The 20193-nt window shown below is 43.2% G+C and overlaps 1 protein-coding gene across 2 annotated transcripts; it reads right to left on the minus strand.

The window, feature by feature from the left end:
* Positions 1–16: 16 nt before the first annotated feature.
* Positions 17–20191, minus strand: PDZD9 (PDZ domain containing 9). Of its 2 annotated transcripts, none has more exons than XM_019988001.2 (5): positions 18720–20191; positions 14236–14473; positions 12073–12252; positions 4442–4631; positions 17–778 (listed from the first exon to the last, which is right to left on the minus strand). In XM_019988001.2, exons 2-5 carry the CDS (start codon positions 14264–14266, stop codon positions 388–390), a joined length of 792 nt encoding a protein of 263 aa, XP_019843560.1. In that variant the 5' UTR covers positions 14267–14473; positions 18720–20191; the 3' UTR covers positions 17–387. The 2 variants fall into 2 exon arrangements, with proteins under 2 accessions (XP_019843560.1, XP_070635878.1); XM_070779777.1 differs by having other exon boundaries at positions 14228–14473.
* Positions 20192–20193: the final 2 nt, after the last annotated feature.

Below are 20193 nucleotides of genomic sequence, written 5' to 3' on the forward strand. Positions count from 1 at the left end.
TTAAGTGGCTATCAGAGTAACTATCTCCAGATTAGTATTGGCTTTTAAAGATAAAAGCAGTGAAAAGTCTGTATTCTTGGGTAAGAACAGTTAAATGATCTGGGTTTTACCCCGTTTTGCCTTTTTTCCAAAAGAGTTATTTGTGCAAAATATATATTACCTGTTAGCTGTGGCCTATATTTGCACTGCTTCATTTTTTATGTTTATCTTCACTGTGGCACAATTTTGGTGTGTGTTTTTTTTCCCCTCATCTTCTCCCTCTTCTGTTTCTATTCTGTCTCTTTCAAGTAATTATCAACCTAACACTCAAAAGTAAGGCAGTGCACAAAAAAAAATGGGTGTTCTCAAGATAAATGCTTCTGTGGTCACAGATTTGAAAACTGCTGCCTAGCCAACTCGTGATACTGGTTCACTGCTGCCCTTTTCAACGGGGGTACAGTCTTCCAGCCAAAATGCATCTGAGGTAGAGGAGGCTGAGGAGGAGGAGGAGATTTCGTTGTCTTGCTTCACCATGGTCCAGTATGGAGAAGGGGCCCTCACTTCTTTCTTGTGATCTCTGTGAATCATCACGTCACAGTTAATGTCTTTTCCTACACGCATTACATGGTTCTTCTTTTTATATCCATGCCATTCTCTGGAGATAGACATTGGTCTCCTTACAGGGTAATGTCCAGTGGACCGTGGATATTTGTAGTACTTAAGTCTTGTATCGAAAGCTTCATCATCATCACTGCTTGTGACAGATCCATCTTTTGCCTCCTCAGTTTTCTTTGTTGTGCTGAAATGGAAAGACTAGTGAATGAAATGGATTCTTAATGTCTACACATTCATTCTCACCTAACAAGATATCTCATAACCTGCTTTGGTTCATAAAAGAAAAAATACAGTTTAGCACTACCTGTCTGTGTTATTAAAAATCTTCTCTTTTAAAAATTACCTTTACGGAATTCCCTGGCATTCCAGTGGTTAGAGCTCCATACTTTCACTGTCAAGGGCTCAGGTTCAGTCCCTGGTAGGGGAACTAATATCCTTTTTAAATTTGTTTAAATTACCTTTAAATTTGTTTACATTCCTAAATGGAAATCAAATTCTGCCCTAAATTATTTCACATTACTTTAAAAAGCTTTGCACAGACTTAAGCGAGACTACTGACCAGAATGTTAGCAGGCCTTAAAGAGTGGGTTGATTTCACCTCACACAGAATAACAGGTCAGTGTGGCCGTCTCATCCACGGAACTCAGTTTTCATGGGTCTCTTGGGATCAGCAATAATAGAATATTACTGATTTCCAAGGAGGCATCCAGAAATAATGGGCCTCAAAGATCTTCAATATGCTTATCATTGGTTATTCCTTTAAATCTTTTTATTTTTGCCCCTGAGCATCATTCTTTGCTTCTTAATTGGGTTTACGAATGTGGATCTGTAGAACACCCTTCCACCCAGATGTCTCATCATGCACTATTCCACCTTGCTGTTGCCATCCAAAAACTTGTGAAGATTCTTTTTTATTTTTCAGTTTGCCAACAACAGGGTTCTTGAACTTTTCTAATGCCTGTAGCACCTGCGCCTGCTATTATTTTCCTGAACAAATGCTGTCACGTGCTACCCCTCATTCTGGTGCTATTACCCAGCAGATCCGAAACTAGATCTTTGCAATTATGAACTTCCATTACCGTCTGTCCTGCTAGTAGGAAACGGATTTCTTCCCTACCCTAGTCCCTCCAACCTATCCGACTTACTAGTGTTTTCCCTAACATCCTTGGAGGCCTGCTTGTGGGTTTTTTTTGTTTGTTTGTTTGCTTGCTCCTAAGGATCTGAACAGATCTTCCTTAAAGTTTCTCTCTTCTGGTAATGGCATTTGGTATTGAGTCATTTTTTTCTGAAAGCCACTAGTCTTAAATTGTATGATTTTCTTTAATCCTTGATGTAGTGCTGTGCAAGGAGATTCAGAAGATCTCAGGACTAGAACAGTTTGCCTTCAAGACTCAAAGGACCTTCTTTGTAGCTCTGTTAGATTACCATAAAGACAGGTGGCAGAGCCAGGTTCTTATTAAACTGGCATTAGATAGAAATGCCACAAGCCAGCAGAGGTCAGGGTTCGCTGGAAACAGTTTTTAATATCAGGAGGCCTGCCCAGAGCATCACATGGCGAATTGTGCACTCGGTGCTATCTGCTCCTGAAAGAAGCCTTACAACTTTGCGAAATAAACCTTTCATTCCCCTTCTGCCTCTTCCTTACCCTTTTCCACATAAGATGCTAACATGCCTTAGCTATAAGCCCTTTGCTTAATTAAGGGATTCAGAACATGATTGGTGGTATTCCTAAGTTTGTGAATTTTAGCCTCATAAGTTGTGGTATTCTGTGTTTGCTTTTGAATGGTCAACCTGCCATCCCTAGGTTTTTAATATTCTGAATCACAAACTCTACTTAGAATGTAGTTCCATAAGCAAATGGTGAGGAGCTCAGTTTTGGAAGCTGAGCTCTCCAATACAGGGTCCACCAGCTACGTGTGGCTGTTAAATTTAAACTGGTTAAACTTGAATAAATTTAAAATTCCTCAGTTACAAATCTTCACATTTCAGGGGCTTAGTAGCCACCTGTGGCTAATGGTTACCACACGGGATGGCACAGATATAGGTCTTTTCCACTAGCATAGAGAATTCTTATTGGATGTTGCTGCTCTGAAAACAGACGTAAACTACTTAGCCCTGTGGCCTCTGGCAAGTTTACATACTCCTCTATTGGCTTTAGTTTTCTTATCTGTAAAACGAGGATAAATAGAACTGTCATGAGGATTAAATGGTACAACGCTTGTAAAGCGGTGTCCATCACATAGTAAACAAGTTCAGTATTATCATTAATGGTTTTTAATCAAAGCAGGATTGGTTTAGTTATTGGGAGAAAATTTTTCCCCATTCTGTATCTGATCTGAAGGGAACAACTGCTCTCCAGCTCTAGTCCACTGTTAGCATGTGGGGATGCAAGCCCATCTTGTTTTTCAGGAGAAACCAGAGATTTGTAAATTTACCAATTCAATTTTTTTTCATTAAAATTTTTTTGAAACAGAAAAATGCAAATAAGTTGAATGAAAAAAAAATTCTAAACACCTTGGTAGCTACCACCCAGGTCAAGAAATAGAGTATTACTGGCCCCTGGAAAAAGCCCTCCTATATATATAGCCTCCTTGCTCTCAACACTGTCTAAAACAGTGAGGGAGATAAACAAATCATATCTGTGAATCATATCAGTCCCTGTGGCCACAAGTTGGACTCTGAAATAATATGGGCCATTTTTTAATCCTAGTAAAGAGCCCCTAGCCATATTTCTTTGAGCACATCCCAATAAGCAAAGGTACACAGCTGTACATCTAGTGCTCAGGGATCTGGTCAGAATTAATAACAATAACTCTTGGATCAGAATACTAAATGTGCCACTTAAAGGAGATAGAGAAATCAAGCCAGCCCTTAAATTTCTGACTTGTTTGACTAAGCAAATGCTCTCCCACTAAGACAATGGCAAACTGGCTTTTAATTTTAGGCATAATGAGTTTAAGGGGTTTATGATACAGATATCAAGTGGGTGTTTATACAAGTTTGGAGATAATACAATTTGGAAATAATGTATGAATACTAATAGAAACCAAAGAGTTTGCTTAGAAGATTGAGAGAAGAAAGCCAAAGACAAGGCTTGGTAAAAGGCAATCACGAGGAAGTGACAAAAGGAGATAAGGGAGTGTGGTATTCCAGAAGTCTGGAGAAAATTATATTTCAACAAGAGTTGAGGTGGGAGGCTGTAAAGTGCCTGTTGCTGCTCAGAAGCCAAGCAAAATTAGAGACTGAGAGGAGTCCACTGAAATCAGCAGTATGAAGGTTGCAGGTGACCTTGGGGTAAAGGGCTCTCAGTCAAGGTCTGCACCGAGGTGGGATGTGGTGTCTCCTGAGGAATTGGTAATGTCTAATACAACTCTTTCAACAGCTTTGGAGTCAAGAGACAGGACAGTGGCTGGTAAGGAAAGGAGAGGGGAGTGGAAGTAAAGTGGGCTTTGCTAAGATGGAAGAGTTTTACCGGTTATTGAGAAGGATCCAGAGAGAGAACTGAATATGCTGGAGACAAATGAGGAAAGGGAGTCACAGCACATGCTTCAGGGCTCACTTTGGGAAAGGGGGAGTCGCATATCCAGGTTTGAAGGAGAGTTGCCACTAGGTAGTTTGGTCCTTAAACTCCATGTCCAAGGCTCTTTCTTGCCTTTATCATTCTGCCTCATATTAGGTCCTACAGATTGTGCTTTCCAAAAGGATTTAGAAACCCACTGAACTGTGACAGTGTCATAAATTCCTCCTACATGGTCCAATTGATAATTCTCACACTTAACTAAGACTGCTTCATAGACCCTGGGGAATTCTGTAGTATAACAAAGATTTCCTGAACTTAACTACTTACCGTGTGATTGGGAATTTGGTCTCAGGGATTAAATCATATATTTCTTGCCATTCTTGGGGTATGTCTATAAAATCTCGGTAAACTTTTATTTGTAGTATTGTTCCTATGGTGATATGTTGCAGAAGCTTTAAAAATTCTCGAAGAGTATAACCTAACACATTTGCATAGCCAACACTAATCAAAACATCACCTGAAAAAGGGAAAAAATTCAGTAAAATTACGATGATGGTTTAAAAAAGATCATGCCATTTCTGTCTGCATTGTGCAATGTCTCTTCCTTTTTTTTTTTTTTTTTTTTGGTGAGGTATTTCATTTTATAGGTTCATATTGTTGGTTCATTTTGAACCAAAACCAGGCTTCAAATTTTATTTAATGAAAAAAAAAAAAAAATGATCCTCTCAGTGAATAATGAATACATGCAAGATGTTTCTTAATAGTCAGTGTAATGGTAAATATTATAACATTTTAGAACATTTCTGAAGTCCTTGGTGTGACAGAGGCTAAAAAGGATTTAGAATCTGAACCATCCTTGAAGATTCTAAAAATGTGCTTGTTTCAAGTAAAATAAATGGCTACTACTATTAAAGAAAAAAATCACTTCCACTAAGTGAACAAATAACCTATTTTTATTATAGCTGCCTGGCCATTGCCAATGCCCTCCACAGTAAGCAGACCATACTAAACATCAAGCCTTACAGATTAATACTTTCCTTATGCAGTATTCATTGAGCAAGTAATTCTACATATAACACTGGACATTTAGCATGCTTTAATTAAGTTGAAGATGTGTATACAGAGCATGGAAGTTCAAAGGGATTTGACACCTAGGTCCCCTATCGTAGGACAGAGTTGAACAGGAAGGGGAGTATGATAGCCAGCCGTGCAGCTTCTGAGCCCCCAAAAAATGGAAAGAGAACCACATCTTGACAGCCAAGTCCCTGAACCTCCCAACTGAATGATAAATAGACCCAATTTATTCATTTGTAACCAGCAGCTAAGGCATGGACATGTAGACTAGGTCCAGCTATTGGTCAGTCCCTCTGGGTCACTAAACCTGAAGCAGGAGATACAGAGAAGCGACAGGAGCATCCAGTTTCCATGGCCTTTTGTTCTCTCATCATTTTCCAAACCTGGTGGTCAAGGCCTTCCAGGAATTCTGTCAGATTAAATGTTCTAAATTCAGTGCCTTTACAGAACTTGAAGTTCTTTAAACTTCAAGGGAGAGCTTGAAGAAAGCAGGAAAAACCATTAGGCCATTTAGGTATGACCTAAATCAAATCCCTTATGATTATACAGTGGAAGTGACAAATAGATTCAAGGTATTAGATCTGATAGAGTGCCTGAAGAACTATGGATGGAGGTTCATTACATTGTACAGGAGGCAACAACCAAAATAATCCCCAAGAAAAAGAAATGCAAAACGGCAAAATGCTTGTCTGAAGAGGCCTTATTAATAGCTGAGAAAAGAAGTGAAGCCAAAGGAAAAGGAGAAAAGGAAAGATATAACCATCTGAATGTAGAGTTCCAAAGAACAGCAGGGAGAGATAACAAAGCCTTCTTAAGTGAACAATGCAAATGGAGGAAAACAACAGAATGGGAAAGACTAGAGCTCCCTTCAAGACAATTAGAGATAACAAGGGAACATTTCATGCCAAGATGGGCTTGATAAAGGACAGAAACAGTATGGACCTAACAGAAGCAGAAGAGATTCAGAAGAGGTGGCAAAAATACACAGAACTATACAAAAAAGATCTTCATGACCCAGATAACCCATGATGGTGTGATCACTCAGCTAGAGCCAGACATCCTGTAGTGCAAAGTCAAGTGGGCCTTAGAAAGCATTACTATGAACAAAGCTAGTGGAGATGATAGAATTCCAGCTGAGCTATTTCAAATCCTAAAAAATGATGTTGTGAAAGTGCTGCACTCAATATGCCAGCAAATTTGGAAAACTCAGCAGTGGCCACAGGACTGGAAAACGTCAGTTTTCATTCCACTCCCAAAGAAAAGAAATGCCAAAGAATGCTCAAACTACTGCACAACTGCACTCATCTCACATGCTAGCAAAGTAATGCTCAAAATTCTCCAAGCTAGGCTTCAACAGTATGTGAACCAAGAACTTCGAGATGTTCAAGCTGGATTTAGAAAGGGCAGAGGAACCAGAGATCAAATTGCCAACATCCTCTGGATCATAGAAAAGCCAGAGAATTCCAGAAAAACATGTTTCACTGACTACACCAAAGCCTTTGACTAACTGTGTGGGTCACAACAAACTGTGAAAAATTCTTAAAGAGATGGGAACATCAAATCACCTTATGTGCCTCCTCCAAAATCTATATGCATGTCAAGAAGCAACAGTTAGAACCGGACATGGAACAACAGACTGGTTCTAAATTGGTTAAGGAGTACGAGAAGGCTGTATATTGTCACCCTGCTTATTGAACTTCTATGCAGAGTATATTATGTGAAATGTTGGGCTGGATGAATTACAAGCTGGATTGCTGGGAGAAATATGAATAGCCTCAGATATGCAGATGACATCATCCTTATGGCAGAAAGTGAAGAGGAACTAAGAGCCTCTTGAAAGTGAAAGAGGAAAGTGAAAAAGCTGGCTTAAAACTCAACATTCAAAAAACTAAGATCATGGGTTCCAGTTCCATCACTTCATGGCAAATAGATGAGGAAACAATGGAAACAGTGACAGACTTTATTTTCTTGGACTCCAAATTTACTGCAGACAGTGACTACAGCCATGAAATTAGAAGACGTTTGTTCCTGGGAAGAAAAGCTATGACAGCTAGACAAGAGTATTAAAAATCAGAGACATCAGTTTGCCAACAAAGATCTGTATGATCAAAGCTAGTTTTTCTAGTAGTCATGTATGGATGTGAGAGTGGGCCTATGAAGAAGGCTGAGTGCTGAAGAACTGACGCTTTAGAAATGTGGTATTGGAGAAGACTCTTGAGGGTCCCTTGAACAGCAAGGAAATCAAACCAGTCAATCCTAAAGGACATCAACCCTCAATATTCATTTGAAGGACTAATGCTGGAAGGGCAATACTTTGGCCACCTGATGCAAAGAGCCAACTCATTTGAAAAGACCCTGATACTGGGAAAGATTGAAGGCAGGAGAAGGAGACAACAGAGGATGAGATGGTTGGATGGCATCACTGACTCAAAGGATATGAGTTTGAGCAAACTCTGGGAGATGGTAAATGACAAGGAAGCCCAGCGTGCTACAGTCTATGGGGTTGCAAAGAGTTGGACATGACTTTTTTAAGAGACTGAACAACAACAACAATAGAACTTTTTATTGCTTGCAGTTAAGACCCCTGACTGCTACAAGGGCATCTAGCAAGAGAAGAAGAAATACAGGGAAATTGATTCTTAAGGACAGATTCACATTGGGTAAATAAAATCTTAGTTATCAGATCATACAAGTACTATCATCCTGCCAAATGGTCATGGAGACTTCAGAGTTAACACCAGATAAAGTGACCCTAATAAGTCCCAAAGAATGTTTATCCCACTGTGCATGGGAAGCTAGGGATCCCTCAGTCACCTCATTCTAAGACAGCTGAGGTCTAACCTCAGAGTAGAAAAGAGTCAAGATTAAGTACTTTCTCTATTACTACTCCCCAACTCTTTGCGACCCCATGGACTGTAGTCCACCAGGCTTCTCTGTCCATGGGATTTTCCAGGCAAGAATACTGGAGTGGGTTGCAATTTCCTCCTCCAGAGGTTTTTCCCAACCCAGGTGTCAAACCTGCATCTGCCATGTCTCCTGCATCGGCAGGTGGATTCTTTACCACTGAGACTCACCTGGGAAGCACTACTCTGTACTCTGCTGTAATTGGAATTACGCTGATCCTAAAGGAAGCCTCCAAGGAACGCCAAAGACAAATTTCCATATTGCTAGATTCTATCCGAAATGAAAGGTCACAGTTTTAAAGAAAATGAATACTGAGATGGGTGGAGAAAAGCTTCTACTTTGGTCTTTAAAGACAGCTGTGGCTAACTTCAGAATGAAACAGGGCTTCTCCCAACTACCTGCAGATTGTGTAATCTGAAACAGCTGTTCACCATATAGAGGTTAATTAAAATGTCAAAAAAAAAAAAAGAAACCCTCATGGGATAAGCTTACTTGCCTAATGTTAAAAGGGGTGTTTATAGCTGAAAGCTATGGCTTGACATGCTGCTTAATTATGTTGTTAAAAAGGTGACTTATCGAGAGGGCAGAAAATAAACAGCTTAATTGCCTGACCATCCTGATTATAAACCAAAGGTGTCATTGTATGAATGTGATTATTCTAGCAAGAGACATTAACATTGCCTTTCATCAAGAAGCACCAATTTGGTCTTTATAAATATTAATATTATACATTTTTTTCTGTTTTAATGGGCTGTAGGAACCACATTGTATAAACTGTCCCAGTTATCTATATTTAATCAACTTTTCAGCAGCCAAGCCACTACCAAAAAGTAGATTTTAGTCTTCTCCCATTTCTCTCAACTAGGCTGTAAATTCCATAAGCTCTGTGTGGTTAGAGACCACACATGACTGGCTCACCATCACACCCCGTGCCTGATGTCTGCACACAGCAGGCATTCAGGAAATGCTTACTGAATTAATGTGGCCTAGTAAGGGTGGTGACCAGTACATAACTTTGTTTACCTTCCAATCTATATTAATTTCTCCAAGAAAAGAAAAATGCTGTATTAATTTCTTAAGATTCTGGATATCAGAGTTTGCTAAAACTATGCTGGCCAAAAGGATTTTAAAGTTTAGCCAAAATAAATTAGGAAATCAAGATGAAGCCCTATTAAGAAACAACAAAAGAAGAGAAATTCAAAGCACGTAAGAAATAATGGGGCTAGGAGGTAATGGGGTAAAAAAAAAAAAAAATCAGGTTTCTAGGACCATCACCTCTCCAAATCTCATCATCATTGTCAAAGGGACTGAGTTACAGAGCCTTTGAATCCCAGACCTTGAAGAGAAGTGCCTGACTTGTCATGAAGAGATATGGGACTTACTCCATATTGCAATCTCTTTTCTAGTCAAAGGTATGGGCTTTCTAAGCAGACATGGGTTCAAATCAGCTCTGACCACCCACTTAGCTCTGTACTAAACAATTTACTTCATCTCTCTGAGCCTCTGTATTTCGTTATCTACCTTCTAGGAGTGTTGCAAAGATTAGATAATAGACATGGAAACACCTTGCAAAATGCCTAGAACAAATGCTCACTTACTCTTCATTTATCAAGTACAGACATAATAAATGCACCAGTTTGAATGGTAAGTCCCTTGAATTCATTAAAAGATGAATTCAAGACTGCCTCTGACCTCCAGGAGCACACTATGACCTCACCCAGAGATTCTGTTTCATGAAAGCATACTCCCATCCCACTCCAGTGAGTGTGCTCTCTGCTTATCAACCAGCATCTGTCCCCTAACTCCAAAAAACCTACGGAGAACAAGCAGAATAGGCCCATGGGACCTGGCCTAGAATTCTTTTGGATGGAAAGTCCAGAACTTTCTTTCTGGAAGGCTGTTCCCTAGCACCAAATAGTGATATGTGGAGAAAATGCTTTGGATTTTAAGGTGAGGTAAACTTTCATAACAGCATCATTGATCCACTTAATTCTTTAATCCACTGCATTTAACCCTAACTACAACTAGAATAACCTGAGAAGCTTTTAAACCATGAACTGCCCTGTCCCCAAACCAACTGAATCAGAACCTCTGGGGAGATGGGGCCAATCCATTTTTATTTTGAAAGGTCTCCAGGTGATTCTAATAAGTAACCAGCGTTGCAAACCAGTGGTTTAATCCACTAGGGCTGTGGCACCACAATCATTTTTGTTGTTGTTGTTCAGTCGCTAAGTCATGTCCTACTCTTTGCAACCCTATGGACTGCAGCATGCCAGGCTTCCCTGTCCCTCACCATCTCCTGGAGGTTGCTCAGACTCATGTCCATTGAGTCGATGATGCCATCCTAATATCTCATCCTCTGTCATCCCCTTCTCCTCCTGCCCTCAATCTTTCTCAGCATCAGGGTCCTTTCCAATGAGTCGGCTCTTTGCATCAGGTGAGATGCAAAAATATTAGCCAATACTTTGGCCAATACACAATCATTTTTGGTTAACAACAAAACAAGATACAAGTCTGCAGAATCTCTAAGAACAGCCTTAGAGAAAGGATTGCCAATATTTCCATAGCACTGTGGCTCTCCAAGGTGGTATTATCCCAATTTAGAGATGAGGTGACTAAGGCCAGGAAAGTTAAAGGATTTTGTCCAAGGTCAAAGAACCAAAAAGAGGTATAGCCTGGGCCTGAATTCAGGCCAGCTCACCTGAATGGTTTTTCCTTCCACCACCTTACCATCCCATTGTGCGTCCCTGACTCCTGAGCACAGCCCAGAGAAGGCACTGGGGAAATGTCTTGAACTGGATGGAAAATTCATTCATCTAAAGACAAGAGAAGCAGGGCAGTACTGACAAAGACAGCATTCACATCTCCACTCCTTGGTGTGACAACGTACAAGTTACTAAATATCTGATTCCTCATCCGTATATCGGTTTAATGTAGAATCTACCTTGGGGATTGTCAGTCAGGTGAAATGAGATCACACATCTAAATGTTAATGATGATTCATACTGCCTACAAAAGAAGAAAGCCTTATCCATACAGAGCCATAAACTCTGGAGTGACACTATTCCTGTATATGAATCCCTTCTAGATGGGGGTGAACCTTGACAAGAAACTCAGTCTCACTGAGCCTTAGTTTCCTCATCTGTAAAAGGCAGATGATAATCATGCTGCTGCTGCTGCTGCTAAGTTGCTTCAGTCGTGTCCGACTCTGTGCGACCCCATAGATGGCAGCCCACCAGACTCCCCCGTCCCTGGGATTCTCCAGGCAAGAACACCGGAGTGGGTTGCCATTTCCTTCTCCAATGCATGAAAGTGAAAAGTGAAAGTGAAGTTGCTCAGTCGTGTCCGACTCTTAGTGACCCCATGGACTTCAGCCCACCAGGCTCCTCCATTCATGGGATTTTCCAGGAAAGACTACTGGAGTGGGGTGCCATTGCCTTCTCATAGTTCCTACCTAAAGGGTTATCATAAGAATTCAATAAATAGGGCTTCCCTGATGGCTCAGTGGTAAAGAATCCGCCTACCAAAGCAGGAGTCCTGGGTTCAATTCCTGAGCTGCGAAGATTCCATGTGCCGTGAAGCACTAAGTTCGTGTCCCACAGCTACTGAGCCTGTGCTCTTGAGCCCTGGAGCCACGACTGAAGCATGTGCACCCTAGAGCCCATGCTTCACAGCAAGAGAAGCCGCTACCAGCGAGAAGCTCAACCACTGCAACAAGAGAGTAACCCCTGCTCACAACTACAGAAGAGCCCGCACAGCAACAGAAACAGCACAGCCAAAAATAAATAGTGAAAGAATTCAACAAGTAAATACAGTGAGGGTTATACAAGTAGTAGCAGCTGGCTTGCCCACTGAAAGCTCTCAAACAATGTCACCATCAGCACTGTTACACGGGAACCTAATAACCTGAGTCTCCCTGAAGGCAGATGAAAGGGAGGCAGAAGTAGAGGGGTCGGGAGGCCTGGGGAAACCACAGTCACCTGGCTGGAGTGTGCCATCCCTGGCTGCAGCTCCCTTTGTAATGAGATGGCTGATCTGAAGGTAGGGCCCATGCTGGATGATGATCAGGCCTAATCCCATACTACCCACAGTGAGTTTGGTCTGTTGAGTTTTGCTCAAGTCGTGTACAGATGGCTTGACCTTGAGGTTGACTTGTTTTCCTAGAAATGGAGAGATTTGTTTTAGTCTTTCTGCTAGATATCAGCATGACAGTAGTAACTGGGGTCTTAACGCCAGAATCTTAGGGCAGTTACTTAATCTCTCTCTGCCTTAGTTTCTGCATCAGTAAAGAGAGGATAATAAAAATACCCACTCAGAGGGTTGTTATGAGAATTAAAGGAGACAGTTAAAGGGCTTTTGCACAGTGCCTAGCACACTGTGCATGTTTAATTAAAGTTAGTTATTATTATCCATTCACTTAACAAGTATTTATTGATACAGGCAGTGGGCTAGAAACTGAAGTGTTTCTTGCCCTCATGAATCTTCCAGCCTAGTGGAGGAGACAAATATCAATGAGCTGTGTAAACATACTTTGAACAACAAACTGTAACACATGCCATGAAGGAAAAATACAGAGAGTTCTGAGGGTGACCAACAGGTTAAGTCTCCTGTGGGGAAGAGGGGTCAAGGCTTCACAGAGGAGGTAAAATTTGAATTGAGGTAGAAGGACCCAATATGAGAGCTTTAAGCAAAGTATGGTGGAAGGGAACAAATAAGATTCTGAGGCAGGAAAGAACATAAAAGGAGATCAGTAGGGGCCAGACAGGAGGAGCAAATCCGTCGCAGACAGGCTGCTCAGCATTTTACCTCACTGGAAAAGCTTTGAAGTGATCTTGGCAGGACAAGCTAAGATCTGCATTCAAATAAAGAATCAAACACCTCAGGCTGCTATATGGATTGTGGGGTCCAGACTGGAAGAGACAAAGTGTTACTGCATTCACCCAAGCATGTCATGACAATGTCAGTGGAAATGGACAGTAGAAAATAAGCATTTGGAAGGAAAATCCAGGAAAACGGGTAGTGAGGAATTGAAATATGTTTTACACAGAACTAAATCTCACAAGAAAAGTTTCAAAGACTGAGGAGTGATTTAGAACAACAAGTTATTTTCCCAAGAGGAAGCTTCTGAGATTCATTTTCGGTTCACAGGAAGCTTCTGGGGAAACCTGCTTTCAGCACACTCTTCCAGCATTTCACACACCAGCACGTTTCCTTAAGGAGAAGTGACAAACTGCTACTTGCCAAACCTTTGCCAAATCCAGGTGACTGTAGTGTTTGTGGGTGGGGGGAGTGGGTCCAGGAGTCCTCCCCACTGCTAGAGGAGGGGGCATTTCCCACATCTCCAGGGGTTTCACAGTCCCTTCAACTTCACGCAAGTGTCCTTGCCTGTCTCCAGCCTCACCCTCCCCACAACCACAGATGCTCTCTGACTGAAAAATTAAGGGTGTGCTCAGTCGCTCAGTCATGTCCGACTCTTTGCGACCCCATGGACTATAGCCCGCCAGGCTCCTCTTGTCCATGGCGATTCTCCAGGCAAGAATCCTAGTATAAAGAAGGCACCATCTTTGAGACTTTTCAGGATTATAGGAGCAATTTGGAACAGGTCATCCCCTCCTCAAATCTATGGCTCCTGAGCAAACAGAGAACTGGCATCATAGACAGGGTCTGAGTTCCAACCTCAGCTTGCAAATTAAACATGCTCCTGATATAATCTATGAAGCCCAGTCACAAAAGACAGCAGGGTTAAGTGAAAGAAGCCAGATTCAAAAGACTCCATACTGTATGCTTCCATTTTTGTGACAGTCTCAGTAGAAAGGGCAAAACTATAGAAAACAGATCAGAAGTGTCGGGAGCTGGGGTGGAAAGGGGGTTGGCAGTAAACGGGCATCACAAGGTAGCTTCAGGGGTTGTGGAACCGCCACGTCCTGATTGTAGGGGGTTAAATGCGGATATATGACTATCAAAATTCACAGAGCTGTACACTAAAAAAAAAGGGGGGGGGGAGGGAATCTTCCTGTACGCAAATTATAGTTTGGTAAACAAAGGATGGTGAGACGCTGTCTCAGAAGCCAAGAGTGTGATGTCCCCATTTTACAGACAAGGAAAAGTGAAGGAGTCTTGGTCTCCAGAACATACCCAGTTACCTTTAACGTTTTTCTGGACGGACTTCTTCATGGCACTGGGAGGCCAGGCCGCTCAGGAGGGCCTCCCTGAGCGGAAGCTGGAGTCAGTCCATCTCCCAACTGTTTCGAACCAGAAGCCGGCGCCCTGCGGATCGATCGCCAGTGGCGAGGAGATCTCGAGCTGGCCCCCAGGGGGCGCTGCGACGCCGCATTCCCGACGTTGCGCGGCAGTGTGGTCACCACAATGCTTCAGGAAACCCTGGAAAATGCAGTACGTGAAAATTTTGGTGCAGAAAAACAAAACTTCTGCGGGACTAACACAGTGCCTGGCTCATACTGGGTTCATCACGCATTCTTGGGAAATTACTGAAATGGAGAGGGTGGAGGAAACCTAAGAGGGGGCCTCAAAGATGTGAATGGTCTGCAGAATATCATGACTAGTTCATAGATGAGCACAGATGTCCTGCTGAGCTCCCAATAATGGTATTTTCACACTGTTACATCAACAGCGCCAACTGCTTTGGAACTGCACTTTATTCATGAATGTTTTGAATGAGAAAAGGCCAAGGGTGGCCTGAAAAAAATGAGTCATGATTAGGAGAGGAATTAATTCTTCCTTCTTTTTTTCCAAAATAATTCACCACCTCCCCACACACACACACACATTGACTCACACAACAAATATTTACTGGAAGCCTGCTGCATGGTTTTTGCTGATGCAAAGGACACAACAGTAGACAAAACAAACATAGGCTCTATCCTCCTGGAACTTAGATTTAAAAAACAGATGAAGTGAACAATTTTAGGAAAGTATAAATTATCAAAAATAAATTCTATAAGAAATAGAAAACAATGTAATAACACAGTACTACTGTCATCCCTGGGCTTCCCAGGCAGCACTAATGGTAAAGAACTCTCCTGCCAATGCAGGTAGATACTGGAGACAAGGGTTCGATCCCCAGGTTGGGAAGATCCCTTGGAACCCAATCCAGCATCCTTGTCTGGAGAATCCCATGGATAGAAAAACCTGGCAAGTTACAGTCCACAGGGTTGCAGAGTCAGACACGACAGAAGCGACTTAACACGCACACACGCACTGTCATATGACTCTGATAAAACCAAAAGGCAAAGTCTCTTGTGTTCATGCCTTCAACAAACAGTAATCAAGCACCTGTGAGGTGTGGCACTGACCAAAGATTTCCATGGTAAACTGGGAGGTCCCAGCTTATTCAGCTGCTTCTGTGGCTTTACCCAGTTACCCAGAGCAGACTTCTTGTTGGATACATTTTGTGCTCAGGTGGCTGATTCAGAAGGAAATGTCATCCTGTTCCCTGTCACTCTCAGCCTCAAGGCATCTCCTGCAGGTAGCTCCTTGTGATAGATTGCCTGATTCCTCCTTCAGTCTGGCGAGGCTTCTGTCCAGACACTAAATTAATTCTATCATAAAATGCATCCTTTCCCTCCATTTTCCTATCAGTAGAGAATGGTGAGCATTTACAGGAATCAAGTACGTCAGCCTTCAAGGTCCTATGTGGGACCTGGCGCACAGGGGTTCCTGGACCTTCCTTCTATCCCAGACTGAAAACTCTTCATAGTGAATGCCAAGATCACACTGACTGGTGGAACTGAAAGGTACCAACTGTTGTGGATGCTATGCTGTGCTGCCCAGATTCCCCTCAGGACTGAAGGATCTGTTCGTTCTCTTCTACCTCAAATCTGCCACTGGCTGAAGAGAGCCCTTGCCTGAGATCACACCTAACCAGGGCAGCTAGCATCCAGTGACCGATCGATGCAGGGTAAAAAACCTGGCTCCCTCAGCCCAACTTGAACAACTGTAAAGGGCCATCTCAGCTTCAGAGCCCCCTAAGGGACCTGCTGAGGTCCTTCTATCGCTGCTCGGCAACCCAGCTTCTCCCTCTGCCAGGCCTTGCTTCCTTCTGTCCACTAATGGAGAGTATGCCCCAGTAAATGCCCTGCAACTCAGAGTATTCCCAGAGAACCCAACCTGCAACAGCTTATGCCAGGGACAGCATGAACGAGTAGATGCTACAATGGGATTCTGGAGCTGGACCTGCTGCCCAGGTAATAATGAGGACCCCATCCCCCATAGAGGAGGAGCATACATAGCCTTGGGCACAGGGAAGCATTAAGATTGTTGTTTTTCAATGGTAGTAAAATGGCTTGGCACCCATATGATCTACCTGGGTGCCTCAGTTCTCCTTTGCCCTATTTTATAGTAAATAGACAAACTCAGCAGCCACAGCCTGAGAGGTACATGGCAACCAGAGGCTCAACCCCCTTAGGGATGGAGGTCTGGGCCATGCCACCATGTAAGCCACCTAGAGGTGCTGAGGGTGAGAGAAATCTAGGATGGATAGGAGAGGCAGGAAACGATGAGTATGTCAGTTATACATCAAGGTGAGCTACAGCAGCAGCAGCAGCAGCAAGAGTTCTATTTTGTCCCATTAACCTTCCTGTTATAACTGTCCCACAGGAAAAGACTCCACTGGGTCCTGAAGGTGATGCGCTCAGAACTAAACAGAAGCAAGTGGATCTGTTCAGCACAATGGGTACACTGTTGCAAATGCTGCACTGTCCTACCGAGTCCCCCTTCAGGACTGGAGGACCAATGCCCCAGCTCCTGGGGAGGTTGTAGGTTGACAGCTCTCAGCGGTCAGCCCTCTCAAGGAATTGTCTTTGGCTGAAGAGCCACATTACCCTAGGTCATGCCCCATGTCTAGCACCCAATGACTGGTCCAAGCAGAGATACCAAGGCTTTGTTGGCCCTTTTACCCCAGCTCAGAACTCAGAACAGCCATTACCACTTCAGAGTTCCCTGTGGGCTTGCCAAAGCCTCCTGTGACTGCACCATAGTCAAACTGCTTCCTCTGCCCAGTCCTGCTTCCTTCCCTTCCTCCACAGGAGTTGATCCTAAGAATACTCCCTAATAAACTTCTTGTAGTATAATCAATAATCTGTCCCTAAGTCAGCTTCAACAGAACCCAATCCAAGAGACTAAATGATATTTGAGCCCCCAGCACAAGTTACTAGCCTCTGGATTTAGCTCTTTCATTTCATCTAATCCCAGAAACCCCAGGTGAACATGTATAGTGCAGTCACCACATCCTCAGCCTGCATGGTAAACCTGATCCCCAGGCAGGCAGTGTGTTCTTTATCCTGTCAGGCCAAAGATCCTCCTTAAAGAGAAGAGTGATCGCACGGTCCCCTCCACAGCTTTCCTTGAGGTCGCCTCTGGATTCAGCCTCTGCTGGGCTGAGGCCTAACATCCATCATGACAAGACATGCTATGTCCAGAGCCCTTTAAAAACCACAGAATTACTATCTATGACTTCAGGGTGCTAGCATCGCTCCCTCCTGGGGACCTTCTGTTTTCCTGGGTCCTTAAGGACTTTCTGCCTGTTGGAGCCTCATGGCTCATCTTCTCTCTGGATACAAAAGTTCTAGCTGCTCTGCACAGAGGTGAGAGGATGGGGAGGTTCTATCACTGAAACGGAGTGCCTGACTCTGGGAGTCTATTGGTCACATAGAGGAAAGAGGCCCAGAGAGGTGATGTGACTTTCCCAAGTTCAAGTTAGTAGCATGGGTGGGACTGAAATATGGTTCTGTATTCTTTTTCACTCCATCACACCATGTCTCCCTAACCCCTAGGGTTTGCCTCTACTAAAATCTAGACTGAGATATAGAGAACAGACTGATCTGTCCTGTCCTGAGAGTCTTGGGACTCTGAAACACTACATTGGCAAGCAAGAATGAAACTGGGGGCAAAACCAGCCCCAAATTATTGGGACTAATAGGAAATCTGTAAACAGAGTATTTGGTCCCTGCCCACCTCTCTCATCCCACATCCTGACTGGTAAGGAATGGGATAGGTGGCTGTTGTCTATAGTGATGTGCAGCTATTAATCCAGTAGAAAAAAAAGTTTTAAATTATTTTACCTTTGTAATAGTTGTTTTTGTGTTTTAATCTTAGATTCAGACCTCTCATGGAGGGGCAAAGGTAGGAGGGACAGGAAGGGATGCCTGGGTAGAGGGAGGAATTTATGCTTGTATTTTTAAAATACAAGAATCAAGTCATAATTCCACTTAGTTGGAGTTAGAATAGGCAAGTGTTCCAACATTTCACCCTAAGATTCTCAACTGGTCAATGGTAAACATCCGTGGACATTGTTTGAGAATTCAGAACTGTACAGTTGGAGTTTCTATCACTTGGCAACAGAAACACTAGAAAGAAGCCAAGAAAATGACTCCGCCAAAGTTCTCCAATGTTTAAACAACAAACAGTGAAAAATTCCTGCAGTAATGTGATATGCATTATGTCTAAGTCCCTGGAACATATAAATCAGCTTGTGTCAATTTCTGTGGCAGAAGAAAAATATATGATTTAATAATAATAATAAAAACCCTACCCTTCCCTCCCCCCCGCCCCCATAAGAGACCAATGTTTGGACAGGAAAGTCTATAGGCTAGCAATTGAACTTCCTTACCCAATCTATGTGGTGATACTGATAACTCTGTGCATTTCTGCAAAGCTGTTCGTCTGGTGGAATTTGAAACCTGCTGAGTTCTGTGGACATGTAGGCATTCCAAAAATAGAGACAGATATCACTCTTCTAGGTCTTTCTAGAGATGACCTAGGTGGCCTTTATGGAGAAAATGAGCATCTCATTTCCTGTTCGCTGCATGGGGAACTATCTGGGAAAGAAAGAGCTGGACTCAACGTCAGGGTTAATAGTGATTTAGTACATGAGTCATGGAAGAAAAGGAAACCTCTACTAGATAGCAAAATCGTTTGTGGTAGACCATATGTGTCGCTAACAAATTTTGCCAACCCTCTTTTTCTGTTTCTCCATCTAACTTAAGCCCCTCCCCACATCCCACCTCAGTAAATAGTATCATCAAACGCCCAGTTACTCAGGCCAAAAATGTAGGAGTCATTCCCTGAATCCTCTTTGTTTCAATTCCTCCCTACCCCCATTTATCAGCACGTCCTTTCCTCTGCCTAAAAAACATCCCTATCTGCCCATTGTCCCCCATCCTCACTACTCTTATCCTAGCTAAAGCTACATTTCTCTCTCTCCTGGACTACTGTGCCTCTAAACTGGTATCTCTGCTTTTGTTCTCGCCCCTCCCCACCTACAATCTATACTCTTTTTACAGACTAAGACCTATCAGTCTCTTGCTTTAAACCCTCCAGTGCTTTCCTGTTGCATTTAGAACAAAATCCAAACTCTTTATCACGGCTCTCGAAGTCCTACATTTGATCTCTCTTTTTCTCCAGCCACATGGGCCGTTTTGCAGTTCCTTGAACAGCCCAACCACTTCCTTGCCCGCTTCCCTAATGTTCTTTGAACTTTCTTTTCTATCTGGAACAGTCTTGCCCAGATCTTCACGCATGAGGTCTTTATGAAGGTGGCATTTTCAATGAAACCCTCCCTGGTTATCCTAAGTATCATCAAACCGCCGCCCCTTAAACCTCTCATCAGACCGACCCCCAATTTAATTAACAGATTAACACCTAGCATTAAAGATCAGTTTTTAACAAAGTTTCCGTCTCTTCCCCGACTAGAAGGTAAGCTTTCTGAGAGCGGGAAACTTCTTTCTTCTGTCCACTCCGGCACCCCCAGCACCTACAGTGCCTGCTGCAAGCAGGAGTCCATAATCATTCCCTAAATGGGGCAGTCCCGGGCTGACGGATACGGCAGAGGCAACGATAATACAAGGTGACAAGAGCCTGTCACCGGCTCCATCGGCGGTCCCGAGGCCGCCTCCTGCCGGAAGAAAAGCGGCTCCTGCCCAGTCCAGGGCAGCGAGGCGGGCGGCCGAGAAGAAGCCGGGCGGAGCAAGGCCTGAGGCGGGCGGGAGGAAGGACTGGGGCTGCGAGCCTGGGCTGGACCGAGAGGACAGAACGGGGTCGTCAGGGGCCCAGAGCCGGAGCCGGCCGCGCCAGCGCCTCGGCTT

Source organism: Bos indicus, chromosome 25 (assembly GCF_029378745.1).
Source record: "Bos indicus isolate NIAB-ARS_2022 breed Sahiwal x Tharparkar chromosome 25, NIAB-ARS_B.indTharparkar_mat_pri_1.0, whole genome shotgun sequence".
Taxonomy (NCBI): domain Eukaryota; kingdom Metazoa; phylum Chordata; class Mammalia; order Artiodactyla; family Bovidae; genus Bos; species Bos indicus.

Coding starts and splice junctions, on each gene's coding strand:
- PDZD9 (XM_019988001.2), bottom strand. CDS start 14,266: ATGAAGAAGTCCGTCCAGAAAAACGTTAAAG. Junction 4,632..12,072: donor GGATGGCACACTCCAGCCAG/GTGACTGTGGTT, acceptor TCCCTTTTTCAG/GTGATGTTTTGATTAGTGTT. Junction 779..4,441: donor ACCAAATTCCCAATCACACG/GTAAGTAGTTAA, acceptor TTTCCATTTCAG/CACAACAAAGAAAACTGAGG.